General features: G+C 63.4%; 4 protein-coding genes across 6 annotated transcripts; 2 read left to right on the forward strand and 2 right to left on the reverse strand.

Annotated features, from left to right (window-relative positions):
- Nucleotides 1–15: 15 nt before the first annotated feature.
- Nucleotides 16–1994, forward strand: DEDD (death effector domain containing). Its single transcript, XM_029055513.2, has 4 exons — nt 16–346; nt 439–546; nt 692–838; nt 1552–1994. The coding sequence occupies exons 1-4, from the start codon at nt 16–18 to the stop codon at nt 1926–1928; spliced, it is 963 nt and encodes a 320-aa protein (XP_028911346.1). The 3' UTR covers nt 1929–1994.
- Nucleotides 1995–2568: 574 nt separating this feature from the next.
- On the reverse strand, nt 2569–4957 carry NIT1 (nitrilase 1). Of its 3 annotated transcripts, none has more exons than XM_029055153.2 (7): nt 4937–4957; nt 4104–4181; nt 3761–4012; nt 3543–3646; nt 3315–3448; nt 3105–3230; nt 2569–3014 (listed from the first exon to the last, which is right to left on the reverse strand). In XM_029055153.2, the coding sequence occupies exons 3-7, from the start codon at nt 4000–4002 to the stop codon at nt 2721–2723; spliced, it is 900 nt and encodes a 299-aa protein (XP_028910986.1). In that variant the 5' UTR covers nt 4003–4012; nt 4104–4181; nt 4937–4957; the 3' UTR covers nt 2569–2720. The 3 variants fall into 3 exon arrangements, with proteins under 3 accessions (XP_028910986.1, XP_028910987.1, XP_028910989.1); XM_029055154.2 differs by lacking the exon at nt 4937–4957 and adding an exon at nt 4538–4770; XM_029055156.2 differs by lacking the exon at nt 4937–4957 and adding an exon at nt 4471–4624.
- On the forward strand, nt 4762–7685 carry PFDN2 (prefoldin subunit 2). Its single transcript, XM_029055169.1, has 4 exons — nt 4762–4857; nt 6940–7028; nt 7130–7253; nt 7374–7685. Exons 1-4 carry the CDS (start codon nt 4762–4764, stop codon nt 7551–7553), a joined length of 489 nt encoding a protein of 162 aa, XP_028911002.1. The 3' UTR covers nt 7554–7685.
- A 712-nt stretch (nt 7686–8397) lies between these two features.
- Nucleotides 8398–11025, reverse strand: KLHDC9 (kelch domain containing 9). Its single transcript, XM_029055514.1, has 4 exons — nt 10136–11025; nt 9571–9730; nt 8764–8962; nt 8398–8671 (listed from the first exon to the last, which is right to left on the reverse strand). The coding sequence occupies exons 1-4, from the start codon at nt 11023–11025 to the stop codon at nt 8505–8507; spliced, it is 1416 nt and encodes a 471-aa protein (XP_028911347.1). The 3' UTR covers nt 8398–8504.
- Nucleotides 11026–18082: the final 7057 nt, after the last annotated feature.

The raw sequence follows: 18082 nt of genomic DNA on the forward strand, positions 1-18082 counted from the left end.
GCGGCGGCGGGGGGGATGGCGGCGGGCGGGCGCAAGCGGCGGGCGGGGCAGGCGTGGCCGGAGGAGCAGGGCGAGCGGGAGCACGGGCTGTACAGCCTGCACCGCATGTTCGACATCGTGGGCGCCCACCTGACCCACCGCGACGTGCGCGTCCTGTCCTTCCTCTTCGTCGACGTCATCGACGACCACGAGCGCGGCCTGATCCGCAGCGGCCGGGACTTCCTGCTGGCGCTGGAGCGTCAGGGCCGCTGCGACGAGAGCAACTTCCGCCAGGTCCTGCAGCTGCTGCGCATCATCACGCGCCACGACCTGCTGCCCTACGTCACGCTGCGGCGGCGGCGGGCAGGTACGGGGGCGGGCCCCGGGGCCGGGCCGGCGGCCCGCGGGGGGTGACCGCCGGCCCATCGCCCCTCCTCCCTCCCTCCCTCCTCCCCGCAGTGTGCCCCGACCTCGTGGACAAGTACCTGGAGGAGACGTCGATCCGCTACGTCACCCCCCGGGCCCAGAGCAGCCCGGAGCCCGGGCCCCCCCAGCCCCCGAAATCAGGTGAGCCCACCCCCACCCTCGGCCGGCGGGTCCCCCCCCCCCCCCCCGCCCCGAACCGGCGGCCTCACGTCGAGGGGGCGGGCCCGTGTGCCCACCTCACGGTCCCTTCTCTCTCCGTCTCTGTCTCGGCCCCTCGGCCCCCCAGTGCCTCCCCACTACCCCGTGGTCTGCTGCTCCCCCACGGGCCCCCAGATGTGCAGCAAGCGGCCGGCCCGGGGCAGAGCCGCCCTCGGGAACCAGCGGCGACGCCGGAAGGCTGTGACCCCCGACCCCAAGGAGAAGCAGACGTGCGGTGAGAGAGACGGGGCGGGGACCCTAACTCCCCTTCATCCCCCCGGCCCTGCTCGGCGCCGCTGCCCCTTGCCGCAGGGACCTCCCTCGCCGGCCGGGGAGGAGGCTCCGTCCGCACGAGGCGCTCAGTACGTGGTCTCGACCGGCTGTCTTAGAGGGAACAACCTGAGGTCCCCGGCTGGGGGGCTCAGTCCCGCCCTCAGGGACCTCCGGGTCCCATCAGGGCGGCCTGCCGTTCCTAGACGTCGGGCTACGGCCGGGTGGAGAACGGAGTCCCGATCTCTCACCTGCCTCCTCCCCGGAGGTCGGGGTGCGGCCGAATACCCATCCCCTGCCTCTTCCCCACCCGCTAGACATCGGGCCGCGGGAGCTGCTGAATACCGACACCCGGCTCTCTTCCCCTCCTCCTCCTCCTCCTCCTCCTCCTCCTCCTCCTCCTCCGTCAGGCCGGGGGTGCGGGCCCAGCAGAGATCTCTATCTCTTCCCCATCGGCTAGACATCAGGCTGCGGGTTTGGCCGAGTGCTGACCTCGGGGCCACCCCGCCCCCAGGAGACCTCAGGCCGTGGGCCCGGGGCGAGCACGGATCCCACGACTCTTCCCCCCCGGGCCGACGTCTGGTCCCTCCCGGTCTCCCCCCCCCCCCCCCCCCCCCCCGACCCAGACGTCGCGCGGCGGGTGCGAGTCCTGATCCCCGGGCCCCTCTCTCTCCCCAGACATCAGGCTGCGGGTGCGGGCCGAGTACTGCCAGCACGAGTCGGCGCTGCAGGGCAACGTCTTCTCCAACAAGCAGGAGCCCCTGGAGCGCCAGTTCGAGCGCTTCAACCAGGCCAACACCATCCTCAAGTCGCGCGACCTCGGCTCCATCATCTGCGACATCAAGTTCTCGGAGCTCACCTACCTCGACGCCTTCTGGCGCGACTACATCAACGGCTCGCTGCTCGAGGCCCTCAAGGGCGTCTTCATCACGGACTCGCTCAAGCAGGCCGTGGGCCACGAGGCCATCAAGCTGCTGGTCAACGTGGACGAGGAGGACTACGAGCTGGGCCGCCAGAAACTGCTGAGGAACTTGATGCTGCAGGCGCTGCCCTGACCCGGCGGACCCCTCCTCCCCCGACCCCGGCCCACCCTCCCCGCCCCCCCGGCCCGGGGGCGGCCGCGGCCCCCGCTCGGAATTTTTGTTTTGTTTTGTTTTTGGTGAAAGGAAGAGAGGAAGAAGAAAAAAAAAAAAAAAGGAAGAGGAATCTGACGCTCCCCTCCGCCCGCCCTTCGGAGCCCCTCCGGTCCGGCGGGGGAGAGGCCGGCGGGCGAGGGGAGAGGGGGCAGGTCGCCTCGGGCACCTGCCTCCTCCCGGGCTGGCGGGGCGAGGGGGAGCGGTCGCGGGCGGAGGGGCCCGCCGGTGCTGCCGATGAAGGTTTGGGGGGGCTGGGTTCCGGACCGGACGGCGGACCCTGGACCGTGGTGCTGAGGTGGCCGCTCGCCCCCTCCCCGCCCCCCGACGCTCCAAGTAGGGGGCGGTTTCAGGAAGGAGAGAAGGAAAGGGGCCGGGGCGGGCAGGGGGCAGCCGCTCCGAGCCTCCCCCGGGCCGGCCGCGTCCGGCGGTCCCCCGCCGCCCGCGGGCACGGCCGCGCGGGAGCCGACTCGCGGCTGCGGGCCGGGGCTCCCCCCCTCCCCGGCCGGGCGGTTCAGCCCCGTCCCGCCCCTCCCCGTCCCCGGAAGGAGGAGACACCCAGCCGCCTCTCTGGACTCTGTATTTTTCACAGCGGGGTGCCCCGTCCCCCCCCTCACCCCCCGCCCCACCCCCGAGCCCCGTGTAGCTTCGGATTTTCTTGAAATAAAGAGCGACTGCATCCGGGTCCCGACTGGCTCCGGCGGGGCGGGCGGGTCAGGGGCCCGGGTCGCCGGTCGGGTGGCCGCCCAGGGCCCGGCCCAGGTGGCCGTAGAGGTCGGGCCGGCGGTGCTGGAAGACCGGGATCTGGCGGCGGATGTGGCGGAGGTGGTCCAGGTCGACGGGGGCGAGGAGGAGGCCGGGCCCCTCCGACCCCCGGGCCACCACGGTCCCCCAGGGGTCCACCACCAGGCTGTGGCCGTAGCTGGCGCGCTGGCCGTGATGCCGCCCGCACTGGGCCGCCGCCACCACGTAGCACTGCGTCTCGATGGCCCGGGCCCGGAGCAGGACCTGCACGGGGCCGGGGGGGGGGGGGGGCCCGGTGAGCCACGGGGGTCGAGGGGGGCCCGGGACGGGGGACGGGACGGGACAGAGTCTCACCTCCCAGTGGGCGGGCCCCGTGATGCAGCCGAAGGCCGAGGGGAAAGTGAGGATCTCGGCTCCCGCCTGGGCCAGCGCCAAAGAGAGTTCCGGGAAGCGCAGGTCGTAGCAGATGGCTAGGCCCAGCTGGGCGGGAGGGCGGGGGACAGCGGTGAGGAGGGGGCCGGGGCGCCGGCCGGGATCCCGCCCGCCGGCCCCCGCCCCTCTCACCTTGCCGGCGGGCGTGTCCACCGGGGCGGCCAGCGCCGGGCCGGGCAGCGTGTGGCCGCTCTCCCGCATGGGCCCCTGCCCCGGCAGCTCCACGTCACACAGGTGAGTCTTCCTGTACGTGGCCACCACGGCGCCTGGCGAGGGGAGGTGGCGTTGGCACGGGGCGGGGGCGGCCCGAGGGGTCGGGGGGGGGGGGGGCGGGCCGGGGTTCCGGGGAGGGGACGTCACCGTGGCCGTCCAGCAGCACGTGACAGTTGTAGATCCGCGGCGTGGTCTCCCAGTCCGGTCCGCGCTCGTGGAATCCGCCGAGGGACAGCCAGAGGCCGCACTCCCTGGGGGGACGGGGGAGACGGCGGCCCTGGGAGGTCCCCCCGGCCGCGGAGGACCCCCCCCGCCCCCCGGCCGCCCCCGGCCCCGGCGGGGGACCCGGCCCCGCGCCCCGCTACCTGGCCAGGCGGCCGTAGCGGCCTATGAGGTCCCCGGCCAGCGGCTCGGCCAGCCGCAGCGTCTCGGCGGGGTCGCGGGCGATGAAGTCGAAGGCCTCGGGCAGGCAGGCCAGCACGGCCCCCGCCGCCGCCGCCTCCCGCACCAGCCCGGCGCACCCCGAGAAGCTGCGCTCCTTGTCCGGCGTCGAGGTGACCTGGCACACGGCTACCAGCGGCGGCCCGGGGCCCGGCGTCGAAGACATGGCCCGCCACCTGGAAGAGGGGAGTCGGGGGGGTGGGGGGGGAGGGGAGCCGGGGGTGGGGGGTCCCGCCCCTCCCAGCCCCCACCGCCTGTAGCCGTTACCTAGGTTGGGGCGCCCGCCTCGGGGATCGGGGCAGCAGCTGGGAGAGGAGGCGGGGGGTGCGGCGGGCTGGGCCCAGCCTGCGACGGAGGACAGGACGGGTCAGGAACCCCGGCCCTCCCCCAACCCCTAATCCTGCGGAAGGACCACCCACCACCCCACCTTTTCCCGGCCTGGGGAGGGGACTTGAGTCTGGGTGCGGCCCCCCACCCACGGGAGGATGAGGGGGGGGGCTGTCCGTCCGTCCGTCCGTCCGTCCGTCCGATCGACCGGACCGTCGTTCGTGCCCTTTGCTCCTCCACCACGTGATGGAGGGCGGAGGGGAAAGCGGGAGTAGGAGGGGGAAAGGAAGAGGGGGAGGGTCCCTACATGGAGGCCGAATTGGGGGGGGAACGTGGGGAGCGGCTCCCGACCCGACCCGGCCCGTCCCACCGACCGCGGCGGCTTCGGCGGCCGACGCGCCTCCGGGGCCAAAGAGCACCCGGAAGGGCTCCTGCCCCCAACAAAGATGGCGGCCCCGCCCGCCAGCGCCCTCAACCAAGATGGCGCTCGCGCGGAGGGGAGGGGAGCTGAGGCCGGCCGGATGTGACGTAAAGAGGCGGGCGTTGGGCCGGACGCGCAGCGAGGGTCGGGACGCGGGGGGGGGGGGAGGGGAGGAAGATGGCGGACGGGAGCGGGCGGAGCGGCAAGAACGGCGGGGCCGGCGGCGGCGGGAGCGGGGGCGGCCCCGGGAAGGGATCCGTGTCGGCCGAGCAGGTGAGCGGGGCGGGGCGGAGGGGGAAGCGGGGCGGCGCTCGGGCACGCGGCACGTGCCAGGGGTGGGAGGCGCGCTCACCAGGAGGACCGGCGCCCTCCCCGCCCCCCCGCCCGGCGACGGGAAAGGGCGGCGCCTGCGCGAGGGGGCGGGGCGTGCGCGGGGCATGCGCAGAGGGGACGGGGGCGCGCGGAGGGGGCGGAGCATGCGCCGTGGGGGCGCCCCCTGCCGGGGGGCGGGGCCGGAGGGGAGCGGGCCTGAGGTGACGACGACAACCATGCTATTGGTTCAGCGCTTACTAGAATAATAATCATAATGTTGGTATTTGCTAAGCGCTTACTATAATAATAATAATGTTGGTATCTGTTAAGCGTTTACTGGGTGCCGAGCACTGTTCCAAGCGCTGGGGGAGATCCAGGGGCATCAGGTGGTCCCACGTGGGGCTCCCAGTCTGAATCCCCATTTGACAGAGGAGGGAACTGAGGCCCAGTGAAGTGACTTGCCCACAGTCACCCAGCTGACAAGTGGCAGAGCTGGGATTCGAACCCATGACCTCTGACTCCCCAGCCCGGGCTCTTTCCACGGAGCCACGCTGCTTCGTGCCCAGCACCGTCCTAGGCGCCGGGAGGGATACAAGGTCATCAGGTGGTCCCACGTGGGGCTCCCAGTCTTCATCCCCGTTTGACAGGTGAGGGAACTGAGGCACAGAGAAGTGGCGGAGCCGGGACGAGAAGCCAGGACCTTCTGACTCCCGGGCCCGGGCTCTACCCACTAGGCCACGCTGCTTCCAGGGCAGGTTAGACAGAGGCCGGGCCCCACGCGGACCTCACGATATACGGTGGAGGGACAACGGGTATCGAACCCCCATTTTACAGGTGGAGAAACCGAGGCACACAGTTCAGTGACTTGCCCGAGGTCACACGGCGGGCAAGTGGTGGAGCTGGGACCAGAACTCGGGTCTTCAGGCTTCAACTCCTGTGCCCTTTCCATCAGCCCATTCCGCTGGAGCAGATTTTGAGTGGGAGGATGGGGTGAAGCAGCGTGGTGCAGTGGAAAGAGCACGGGCTTTGGAGTCAGGGCTCATGAGTTCGAATCCCAGCTCTGCCACTTGTCAGCTGTGTGACTGTGGGCAAGTCACTTAACTTCTCTGTGCCTCAGTTCCCTCATCTGTAAAATGGGGATGAAGATTGTGAGCCCCACGTGGGACAACCTGATTCCCCTCTGTTTACCCCAGCGTTTAGAACAGTGCTCTGCACATAGTAAGCGCTTAACAAATACCAACATTATTAAAGAGGGCCAGCGTCATCTCTCTATATTCATGAACAAGGGGACCGGGAAGGATCAGGGTGCTGAGATGCGGGGGAGGGCCTCGCAGGGGGGTCGATGATATTTGCTAAGCGCTTACTCTGTGCCAAGCGCTGGGATAGATACGAGGTCATCAGGTTGTCCCGCGTGGGGCTCACGGTCTTCATCCCCATTTTCCAGATGAGGGCACTGAGGCCCAGAGAAGTGAAGCAACTTGCCCAAAGGCACACAGCTGGACAGGTAGCGGAGCCGGGACTAGAACCCACGACCTCTGACTCCCAAGCCCGAGCTCTTTCCATTAAGCCACCCTGCTTCTCAATAATGACGGTATTAAGTGCATACTGTGGGCCCGAGCACTGTTCTGAGCACCGGGGTAGATACAGAGGAAGTAGTTGGGTGCCCCTGAGCCAAGAGATCTTAGCCCTCTCTGCGAGGGTGTCGCTCCAGAAACGACACTAAATTTAGACGATTTAAAGTGTGAGCCCCATGTGGGCCGGGGACTGAATCCAACCTGATGAAGGGGCATCGATCGCAGTGCTCAGAACAGTGCTTAACACATAGAAAGCGCCCACCAAATACAGTGAAATAGCAGAGAGCCCCAAACCCCCGTTAATCCACACCCAGCCTGCAGTCCGCGAGGGGCTGACGGTGAAAGTAGGTGGACGGTCCGTCGGGAGTATCAGTTGAGCGGAGCACTGAGCTAAGCGCTTGGGAAAGCGCACGCGAATTAGTCGGAGGGGGGAAAACCTCCCGTGTTTTCTTTTTCCCCACCCCGTAAGGTGGTGGCCGGATTTAACCGGCTGCGGCAGGAGCAGCGAGGCTTGGCGTCCAAGGCGGCGGAGCTGGAGATGGAGCTGAACGAACACAGGTGAGGCTGGGGAAGGTCGGGGGGCAAAGGGACGGAGAAGGGCACCCCCTCCCACCCTCCCCACGTACACACACGCGTGTGCCAACGTCTCCCCTCCCCAGCCTGGTGATCGACACGCTCCGGGACGTGGACGCGACGCGGAAGTGTTACCGCATGGTGGGTGGGGTCCTCGTGGAGCGGACGGTCAAGGAGGTGCTGCCCGCCCTGGAGAGCAACAAGGAGCAGGTGAGGGGGCGAGCGGGCGGGGGACGCCGGGGGGTGAGGGCGGGCGAGCTCGGGAGCTGGGGGAGGCGGGGGGAGCGGGCCGAGTCCCCGTGCCCCCCGCCTCACCGGCCCCTTCCTCAGATCCAGAAGATCATAGAGACGCTGAGCCAGCAGCTGCAGGCCAAGGGCCGCGAGCTGAACGACTTCCGGGAGAAACACAACATCCGGCTGATGGGGGAGGACGACAAGCCGGCCTCCAAGTCCGGCGCCTCCGAAGGGGCCGGCGCCAAGACCGGCTCGGCCGGCGTACTGGTCTCCTAGGCGGCCCGGAGCCCCGCGCCCTCCCTCGTCGCTCCCCACCCACCACCCCCTTGTCGCGTCCTTAACTGTTCTTGGGTTTCCCAGTTGCTGCTCTTGTACTATTATTTTGTTAATTAAATGGTTTGATCACGACGGCTGGACGCATCTGCGGGGAACAGGTCGGTTGGACGGACCAGAGACGGTGTCTCTCTGTCGTTGTATTGTCATGTCAGGTTGCCCCACGTGAGGCTCACGGTTAATCCCCGTTTTACAGATGAGGTAACTGAGGCACAGAGAAGTTAAGTGACTTGCCCACAGTCACACAGCTGTCAAGTGGCAGAGCTGGGATTCGAACTCATGACCTCTGACTCCCAAGCCCGTGTATCTACCCCGGCGCTTAGAACAGTGCTCGGCACATAGTAAGCGCTTAACAAATACCAACATTATGATGAGAGTGATAACGGTGATGGTATCCGTGAAGCGCTCGCTCTGTGCCAGGCACTATACTGAGCACTGGGGTAGAGATGAGCAGACGGGGTTGGACACAGTCCCTGTCCCGCGAGGGGCTCACAGTCTCCACCCCCATTTTACAGATGTGGGAGCTGAGGCCCAGAGAAACGAAGTGTTTGGCCCGAGGTCACACAGCAGACCGGTGGTGGGGCGAGGACTAGAACCCACGACCCTCTGACTCCCAGGCCCGGGCCCTATCCACTGCGCCACGCTGCTTCTCCGTTGTACTCAGTCCAGTGTTCTGCTCACAGTAAGCGCTCAACAAGTAGGACTGAATGAAGGGTTGAATGGGCGGGGGGAGGCGCGAATGTCCGGCCCCCTCCCGCCAGAAACAGAAGAGGCCGCGAGGCAGAGGTCGGCGACCAGGGGACGTTTAATGAGGCGGTGGGAGAGAGGAAGGAGAGGAAGGGCCCGATGAGCTCGGGATGGGGAGGGGGGTGTCTTTCTCTCCCCCCTCCCCCGTCACGCCGAGAGCTCCAAGGTACAGACCTCGGGGCTGGGGGTGCGGCCATCCTCGCCGAAGCCCCCCACCAAGTAGAGCTGGTCATCCCAGAGGCAGGTGCGGTGGCCGACTCGCTTCAGCCCCCTGTCCGTGCTCGGGAAGTGGAACCAGCTCGGGGGGGACGGTCCTGGGGGTCCGAGGGCGGGGGGTGTCAGCCTCGGGCCCGCCCCCCCTCCCTCCCCGCCCCCCGCACCCTCCCGGGCCCTCGCGGGGTCTCACGGGTGTCGTAGATGTACAGGTCATTGCAGACGGTGTCCCGGGCCCGCGTCAGGCTCTCGCCGCCGAACAGCACGGCGAAGGGGCCGACCACGGAGCAGGAATGGTAGCGCAGCCCCCCGGGGCCCCGCCGAGACGCCCGCGCCCCGGACACCAGCCGGGACAGCCCCTCCGTCAGGCGCGGGGCGCGGGTCCGCTCCTCCTGCGGGGCCGGGAGAGGAGGGGGGACAGTCACGGGGAACGGAGCCGGCCTGCCTAGCTTGTATCTCCCCCAGAACTTACAACAGTGCTTGGCACATGGTAAACGCTTAACAAGTACCACCGTTGGTACGATGATTATTTATCTACCCCGGCGCTGAGCACGGCGCTCGGCGCATGGCGGCGCTAACCTTCTCACCTCGCTGCCGACCTCTCGCCACATCCTGCCTCTGGCTTGGAAAGCCTTCCCTCCTCACATCCCACAATGACTCTCCCCGCTTTCAAAGCCTTACTGAAGGCCCCTCTCCTCCAAGAAGGCTTCCCAGACTAAGCCCCCCCTTTTCCTCACCACCGCTCCCTTCTGTGTCTCCCCTCCTTGCTCCCTTCGCCCCCCAGCACTTACGTAAAATACGTCATTTTATTTATTTGTATTGATTTCCGCCTCCTCACCTCTAGATCTCGTTGGGGGCAGGGAACGTCAACCAATTATCGTTGGGTCGTACTCTCCCAAGCGCCTAGTACAGTGCTCTGCATACAGTAAGCGCTTACTAAATGCGACTGAATGAATGGATGATGATTAAGGTTGCCGGTGATGAAGGGGACGCCCCTTACCTGGATCTCGCCGGGGCCCCACTGCCCCGCCAGGTCGGGCTCGGCCGAACTGCAGCCTCCGAAGAGCAGAAGCTGGTGGCCGGGGCGGGATCCAGGAGTCCGTAGCAGCGCGGCGCAGTGACCGGAGCGGGAGGCCGTGTGACAGTCCTCCTCCCGGTAGCTGGGGACGGGGGAGACATGAAGGGGGGAGCGGGAGACGGGGATCATATGTATTTCTACGTGCATATCTTTAAACATCATCAATTAACGTCTGTCTCCCCCACTAGAGAAGCAGCGGTGGAAAGAGTCCGGGCTTGGGAGTCGGAGGTCACGGGTTCCGATCCCCGCTCCGCCGCTTGTCAGCTGTGTGACTTTGGGCGAGTCACTTCTCTGGGCCTCAGCGACCTCATCTGTCAAATGGGGATGAAGACGGCGAGCCCCCCCCGTGGGACAACCTGATCACCTCGTATCTCCCCCAGCGCTTGGAACAGTGTTTGACCCCCCAGCAGGCGCTTCTCAGATATCATCATTAGAAGCAATGGGGACCGCCCAGGAAGCGCTCCATAAATAGGACCGAACGGGTCACCTATAGGTGCGGGCGCGCGGGTCGAGGCGGAGGGTGTAGACGCTGCCGTAGCGGCGCTGGGTGCGGGTCCCGCCCTCGCGGCCGGCCACGCGCAGCTGGCGGTCGTCCAGGCGCGTGCACGTGTGGCCGCTGAGCCCCGCGGGCGGGCGGCTGCGGGGTCCCGCGGCCCAGGCCTCCCAGGCCCCGAGCGCCGCGTCCAGCACCCACACGCCCGACACGCGCCGGGACCCGTCCCACCCGCCCACCACGCACAGCCAGCGGCCCCCCACCGCCGCCGCGTCGTGGTGGCTCCGCCGAGGCCCGCCCCGCAACCTCCCCACCGCCGCATGGGCTGCGGCCTCCTCATGCTCTACTCCCACACGGGCTTCGTCCTCGTCCTCCTCATGCTCTATTCCCACACGGGCTTCGTCCTCATCCTCCCGCTCTACTCCCACACGGGCTTCGTCCTCCTCATGCTCTATTCCCACACGGGCTTCGTCCTCCTCATGCTCTATTCCCACACGGGCTTCGTCCTCGTCCTCCCGCTCTACTCCCACACGGGCTTCGTCCTCCTCATGCTCTGTTCCCACACGGGCTTCGTCCTCATCCTCCCGCTCTACTCCCACAAGGGCTTCGGCCTCCTCATGCTCTACTCCCACCCGGGCTTCGGCCTCCTCATGCTCTACTCCCAGACGGGCTTCGGCCTCCTCCTTCCCAGAGGCCTCCGCGCGCCTTGCCTTCGGGTCAAAGGTGACCGTGTCCCCGCTGGGCGCCCGCGCCCCCCCCTCCAGCAGCCCCCCCACCAGGTAGAGCCGCCCCCGCAGCGCCGTGCACGAGTGGAAGGCGCGCGCCAGCAGCGGGTCGCGCGCCACCGGCCGCCACGCCCACCCGGGGCCCCCCGCCCCCGCCATCGACTAGACAGAGACACAGAGAGACGACCGAGACACAGAGAGACAGAGGCCGCCAGAGCGGGGGGGGGGGGGGGGCGGCGCGGGAGGGTCACGTGCTCGGCCTCCCGCCCGTCGCCCCGGCAACGGCGCCCGTCTCCTCGCAACGGCCCCCAAGCCGGGCGGCCGGAAAGCGAGCGCGTCACTATGGTGACGGAGCCGGGGGGCGCGCGCGGAGGGAGGCGCGCGAGGGGAGGCGCGCGGAGGGGGCGGGGCCGGTCACCTTGGCAACCAGAGGACGCCGAGGCCCGGGCGGCTCGCGCTCCTGCGTTGGCCCGCTCAATCACTCGTATTTATTACTAATAATAATGATGATGATGCCATTTGCGAAGCGCTTACTACTACTACTAATAAAGTTAAGCGCTTACTATGTGCAGAGCGCTGTTCTAAACGCTGGGGGAGATACAGAGTCATCAGGTGGTCCCACGTGAGGCTCACAGTTAATCCCCATTTGACAGATGAGGGAACTGAGGCCCAGAGAAGTGAAGTGACTTGCCCAAGGTCGCACAGCTGCCAAGTGGCAGAGCCGGGATTCGAACCCATGACCTCTGACGCCCAAGCCCGGGCTCTTTCCACTGAACCACGCTGCTTCTATGTGCCAAGCACTCTTCTAAGCGCTGGGGGAGATACAAGGTAGTCAGGGTGCCCCCCGCGGGGCTCCCAGGCTCCATCCCCATTTTGCAGATGAGGTCACTGAGGCCCAGAGAAGCAAAGTGACCTGCTCCAAGTCAACCAGCTGACAAGCGGCCGAGGCGGGATTAGAACCCACGACCTCGGACTCCCCAGCCCGGGTTCTTGCCACTGAGCCACGCTGCTCCTCCGATTGAACGCTTACGGTGTGCAGAGCGCTCTCCTAGGCGCTTGTGGTTGTATTGGACTCTCCCGGGCGCTTAGGAGAGTGCTCTGCACGCAGGAAATACGATTGAATGACTGAATTCACGGAATGAATGGATACGATTCATTCGATCGTATTCCTAGAGCGCTTACTGTGTGCAGAGCACTGTACTTGGAAAGACCAATTCGGCAACAGATAGAGACAACCCCTGCCCAACAACGGGCTCAGTCTAATCATAATAATAATGTTGGTATTTGTTAAGCACTTACTATGTGCCGAGCACTGTCCTAAACACTGGGGTAGATACAGGGTCATCAGGTTGTCCCACGTGAGGCTCCCAGTCTTCATCCCCATTTTCCAGATGAGGTCACTGAGGCCCAGAGAAGCGAAGCGATTTGCCCAAAGTCACACAGCGGACAAGTGGCGGAGTCGGAATTAGAACCCACGACCTCTGACTTCTCAGCCCGGGCTCTTTCCTCTGAGCCACACTGTATCTAGAACGGGGGAGACCGACAACAAAACTAAACAAAGCAAGTGGACAGGCATCGGTTGCATCAATGTAAATATATAGAATTATAGATATATATATATATCATTATTAAAATAAATACAATGAAGGAATGAGTACAGAGCTCTGCATGTAGGAAGCACTCCCAGGCCCGGGCTCTATCCACTAGGCCACATTGCTCTCCTAGGCCCTGGGAGAGAGAGGGATTTAGAATAGGGCGGGGAATCGTTTCCTACTCAATAATAATAATAATCGTGATATTTAAGCGCTTACTATGTGCCAGGCACTGTGCTAAGCACCGGAGGGGGGGGTTACCAACGAATCAGCTTGGACCCAGTCCCCATCCTGTGTGAGGCTCACCTCACTCCCCATTTTCCAGATGAGGGAACTGAGCCCCAGTAAAGTCAAGTGACTTGCCCAAGGTCACGCGGCAGACAAGTGGCGGAGTCAGGATTAGAACCCATGACCTCCTGGGCCGTTCCTCGTTAGGAGAGTGGCGGGTATCCCCACCTGTCACGCGGCAGACCGGGGTTTGATTCCCCGACGGGGAGAAGTGGATTTTTAAAGAAGCAGCGGGGCTTCGTGGAAAGGGCCCGGGCTTAGGAGCCAGAGGATGTGGGTTCTAATCCTGACTCTGCCACTTGTCTGCTGTGTGACCTTGGGCAAGTCTCTTCACTTCCTTGGGCCTCAGTTCCCTCCTCTGTAAAATGGGGAGACTGTGAGCCCCACGTGGGACCCCCCTGATTACCTTGTAACTACCCCAGTTCTTAGAACAGTGCTCGGCACATAGTAAGCGCTTAATAAATACCATTATTATTATTATTATTCTGACTTCCAGGCCCAGGCTCTATCCACAACGCCATGCTGCTTCCCAAGGCCACAGCTCCTCGTTCTCTTGGTGAGGAGGACAACCTGATTACCCTATATCTACCCCAGCGCTCAGAACAGTGCTCTGCACATAGTAAGCGCTTAACAAATACCAACATTATCATTATTATTGTTATTATCCCTGGGGAAGCCGGGGAAAACCCAGGGTGAGCAGCAGGGGGAAAGCAGTCATTCGTTCAGCCGCATTTCTTGAGCGCTCACTGTGTGCAAAACACTGTACTGAGCGCTTGGGAGAGGACGACACAACAATAACCAGACACGAACCCGCGCCCACAGCGAGTTGACGGCCTCTGTAAAATGGGGCTGAAGCCTGTGAGCCCCACGTGGGACGGGGACTGCGTCCAACCCCATCGGCTTGGATTTTTCCCAGCGCTTACTACAGAGCCTGGCACATAGTAAGCGCTTAACAGATTCCTTTGTATTTTAAGGCAGATGGAGGGATTTACCACTAGAGGGAAGTCCATCCCGCTTCCCAGGAAGTGCGGGGCGAAGGACCGGTAAATGCTTTATTATAATGATAATAATAATAATTAAGTGCTTACTCCATGCCAGGCACTGTATTAAGCGCTGGGGTGGATACTCAGAGGTGCCACTTGTCAGCCGTGTGACTGTGGGCAAGTCACTTCACTTCTCTGGGCCTCAGTTCCCTCATCTGGAAAATGGGGATTAACCGTGAGCCTCACGTGGGACGACCCGATGACCCTGTGTCTCCCCCAGCGCTTAGAACAGTGCTCGGCACATAGTAAGCACTTAACAAATACCAACATTATTATTACAAGCAAATGGGGTGGAACCCAGTCTGGCTCAGTGGAAAGAGCCCGGGCTGCGGAGTCAGAGGTCATGAGTTCGACTCCCAGCTCTGCCACTTGTCAGCTGTGTGACTGTGGGCGAGTCACTTCACTTCTCTGTGCCTCAGTTCCCTCATCTGTAAAATGGGGATTAACTGTGAGCCTCACGTGGGACGACCTGATGACCCTGTATCTCCCCCAGCGCTTAGAACAGTGCTCTGCACATAGTAAGCACTTAACAAATACCAACACTATTATTATTATTATAGTCTCCGTCCCCTTTTTACAGAGGAGGTCACCGAGGCCCAGAGAAGCGAAGTGACTTCCCCAAGGTCACACAGCAGACGATAATAATAATGTTATTTGTTAAGCGCTTACTATGTGCCGAGCACTGTTCTAAGCGCTGGGGGAGATACGGGGTCGTCAGGTTGTCCCACTTGAGGCTCACCAGTCTTCATCCCCATTTTCCAGATGAGGTCACTGAGGCACCGAGAGGTGAAGCGACTTGCCCAAAGTCACACGGCTGACAGGGGGCGGAGGCGGGATTAGAACCCAGGACCTCTGACTCCCAAGCCCGGGCTCTTTCCACCGAGTCACGCTGCTTCTCCTCCTTCTCACGACTCTTCTCATGCTTCTCACGCCTCATGCTTTATAATAATAATGACGGTGGTATTTGTTAAGCGCCTACTAGGTGCCAGGCACTGTACTAAGGACTGGGTGGGATAGGAGCAAATGGGGGTCGGACCCCGTCCCCGTCCCACGTGGGGCTCCCGGTCTCCATCCCCATTTCACAGAGGAGGTCACCGAAGCACAGAGAAGTGAAGTGGATTGGGCAGCGTGGCTCAGCGGAAAGAGCCAGGCCTTGGGAGTCAGAGGTCACGGGTTCGAATCCCTGCTCCGCCACTTGTCAGCCGGGTGACTGTGGGCAAGTCACTTCTCTGGGCCTCAGATCCCTCATCTGGAAAATGGGGATGAAGACCGGGAGCTTCACGTGGGTCCACCTGATGACCCTGGATCTACCCCAGCTCTTAGAACGGTGCTGGGCACATAGTAAGCGCTTAACAAATACCAACATTATCATATTATTATTGGGCAAGGTTACCCAGCAGGCGAGTGGCGGAGGCGGGATTAGAACCCACGTCCTCTGCCTCCCAAGCGCGGGCTCTGGCCACTGCCGCTTCCGCTTCTGGTCCACGGCCCCCAATCCCCCATCCCTCCGCGCCCGCCAGTCCCTGCGTAAGGGGGAGAAGGGGAAGGCAAGTCCGGGCGCGGCCCCCTACCCCTCCACGCTGCTATTTATTATGAGAAGCAACGTGGTGTGGTGGTTAGACCCGGGCCCGGAGTCAGAAGGTCCTGGGTTCTAGTCCCCGCTCCACCACGTGCCGGCTGTGTGACCTCGGACGAGTCACTTCACTTCCCTGGGCCTCAGTTCCCTCATCCGTAGAATGGGGATGGAGACCGGGAGCCCCCCGTGGGACGGGGACTGGGCCCGGCCCGATTCGCTTGCATCCACCCCGGCGTTTAGCGCAGTGGGCGCTTAACAAATACCATCATTACTGTCAGCTGGGTGACTTTGGGCAAGTCACTTCACTTCTCTGGGCCGCAGTGACCTCATCTGGAAAATGGGGATGAAGACTGGGAGCCTCACGTGGGACAAGCTGAGCACCTTGTATCCTCCCCGGCGCTTAGAACGGTGCTTGGCACATAGTAAGCGCTTAAATGCCATCATTATTATTGAGCGCTTACTAACTGTGGCGCACTGAACGACAGAGTTGGGAGACACATTCCCTGCCCACAAGGAGCTTCCAGTCCAGAGGGGTTCCTGGCTTTATCCCCCCAACTCCCCTCCCTTTTACCTCAGTTTCCCCACTTGTCCTACTGTTCATTCGATCGTATTGAGAGCTTACTTAGTGAGAGCAGCGTAATCATAATAATAAGGTTGGTATTTGTTAAGCGCTTACTACGTACAGAGCACTGTTCTAAGCGCTGGGGGAGATCCAGGGTCATCAGGTCGTCCCACGTGAGGCTCACGGTTAATCCCCATTTTCCAGATGAGGTCACTGAGGCCCAGAGAAGCGAAGCGACTTGCCCACAGTCACACAGCTGAAAACCCCGATTAGACTGTACGCCCATCATAGGGCAGGGACTGTCTCTATCTGTTAATAATGTTGGTATTTGTTAAGCGCTTACTCTGTGCAGAGCACTGTTCTAAGCGTTGGGGCAAGTGGCAGAGCCGGGATTCGAACCCATGACCCCTGACCCCCCCCCCCCGAGCCCGGGCTCTTTCCACCGAGCCACGCTGCTTCTCTGACCGAACTGTCCATTCCGAGCGCTTAGTACAGTGCTCTGCACATAGTAAGCGCTCAATAAATACTACTGAATGAATGAATGAAAGTGGCGGAGCCGGGATTCGAACCCATGACCACTGACTCCCCAGCCCGGGCTCTTGCCACCGAGTCACGCCGTGTACTAAGCGCTCGGGAGGGGACAGCAGAAAATAAACGGACACATTCCCTGCCCACAGTCTAGAGGGATCTAGGGAAGAAGGGGGGATGGATTATAAGGACAATTATTTTGCCAACTGCCTGTCTTCTTCTAACGAAAGAATGGAGGAGGAAAGCGGGACCCTTTGGACTTGCGGTGATTTAGGGGGGTCGGGGGAGGTGGGGACACTCCCCGTCCCCCCCTTTCCCACCCCCCTCCCCATCGACTGCCTCAGCCCCCGCCCCAGGGACAGGGAGATGGAGGGAATCAAGGCTGGAAGGGCCCCAGCTTTCATCTCCAATCACCACCCCCGCACCAATTACCCCCTGCCGCAGGGAAACTGAGGCAGCAAGCGGGGCCCAGCCCTAATGGGCATCCTCCCGCCCTACTCTCCTCCCCGCCCCCCAACCCTCTCCGAGCCCCAGTGTCCCGAACACCCCCCCCCCCACCCCCAATCCCCCTTGAGCGAGGACGTCAACAGGATCTTACTCACTGGGCCCGTCTCCCCTGCCCTGCCCGTGGGTCGGCCGGGGGAGGTGTACGTGTGAGTATCTGGGGGAGAAGGGGGCGGGAGGGATGAGGGTGAGTTCGTGTGACCGGCGGCGACGGACGGGGTGGCGGGAGCTCCCCGGGAGGGTTGTCGATCTCTGTGCGTGAGAGAGAGACGCGGAGACAGACAGAGAGAGAGTTTCTTGGCTCTCCCCATGCCTGCCCCTCCCTGACTCATCTCTAAGTCTCACTGTTACAAACAGAAAGTTCAGCACAACAACCCTCCCCAACTGGTTTGGCCGAGGTGTTCGGCCTGCCAGGGGGAGCGACGGAGACGCGGAGCCGGAAAGAAAGAGAAAGAGGCGTTACACGGACGCACGGGATCACCCTCGAATACGCCGTGCGGGGCCACACGCCCGAGGTTCCTCCGGGAGCAGCCGGGAAGGGTGTAAATCCCTCGATGGCGAGGGACTGCGTCTCGCTTCTGTCGCGGGGTCCCGAGCGACCCGTTCGAGACTCTCGCTCGGATAATGACGGCCCAGCCCAGGACACACAAACACACACAGATAGACATTTCGACACACTCGTCCGCTAAACGCCGGGGCCTGTTCTGTGTTGACTCTTCCCACTTTCACTTATCTAAGAGGTCAAGGGAAGGGGGAAGGAGGTGGGAGGACACAGGGGTGCGGCCGAAGGCGACAAAGGGAGCGGGATTGGAGAAGGGATTTGTCGGGGGGTCGAGGGGAGGGAGGTAGGGGGACGCCGGGAAGAGCCGTCTCCTCCCCATCGTGCCCCTCACGCTCTACCCGCTCCCCGCCTTCCTTCCCAACCCCAAGGGGTTAAATAAAAATAGTAATAAATAACACTGGTTCTCGTTAAGCCCTTACTATAATAATAATGTTGGTATCTGTGAAGCGCTTACTCGGTGCAGAGCACTGTCCTAAGCGCCGGGGCAGATACAGGGTCATCGGGTTGTCCCACGTGAGGCTCACGGTTAATCCCCATTTTACAGATGAGGCACAGAGAAGT

The sequence above is a fragment of the Ornithorhynchus anatinus genome, chromosome X5, assembly GCF_004115215.2.
Source record: "Ornithorhynchus anatinus isolate Pmale09 chromosome X5, mOrnAna1.pri.v4, whole genome shotgun sequence".
Taxonomy (NCBI): Eukaryota; Metazoa; Chordata; class Mammalia; order Monotremata; family Ornithorhynchidae; genus Ornithorhynchus; species Ornithorhynchus anatinus.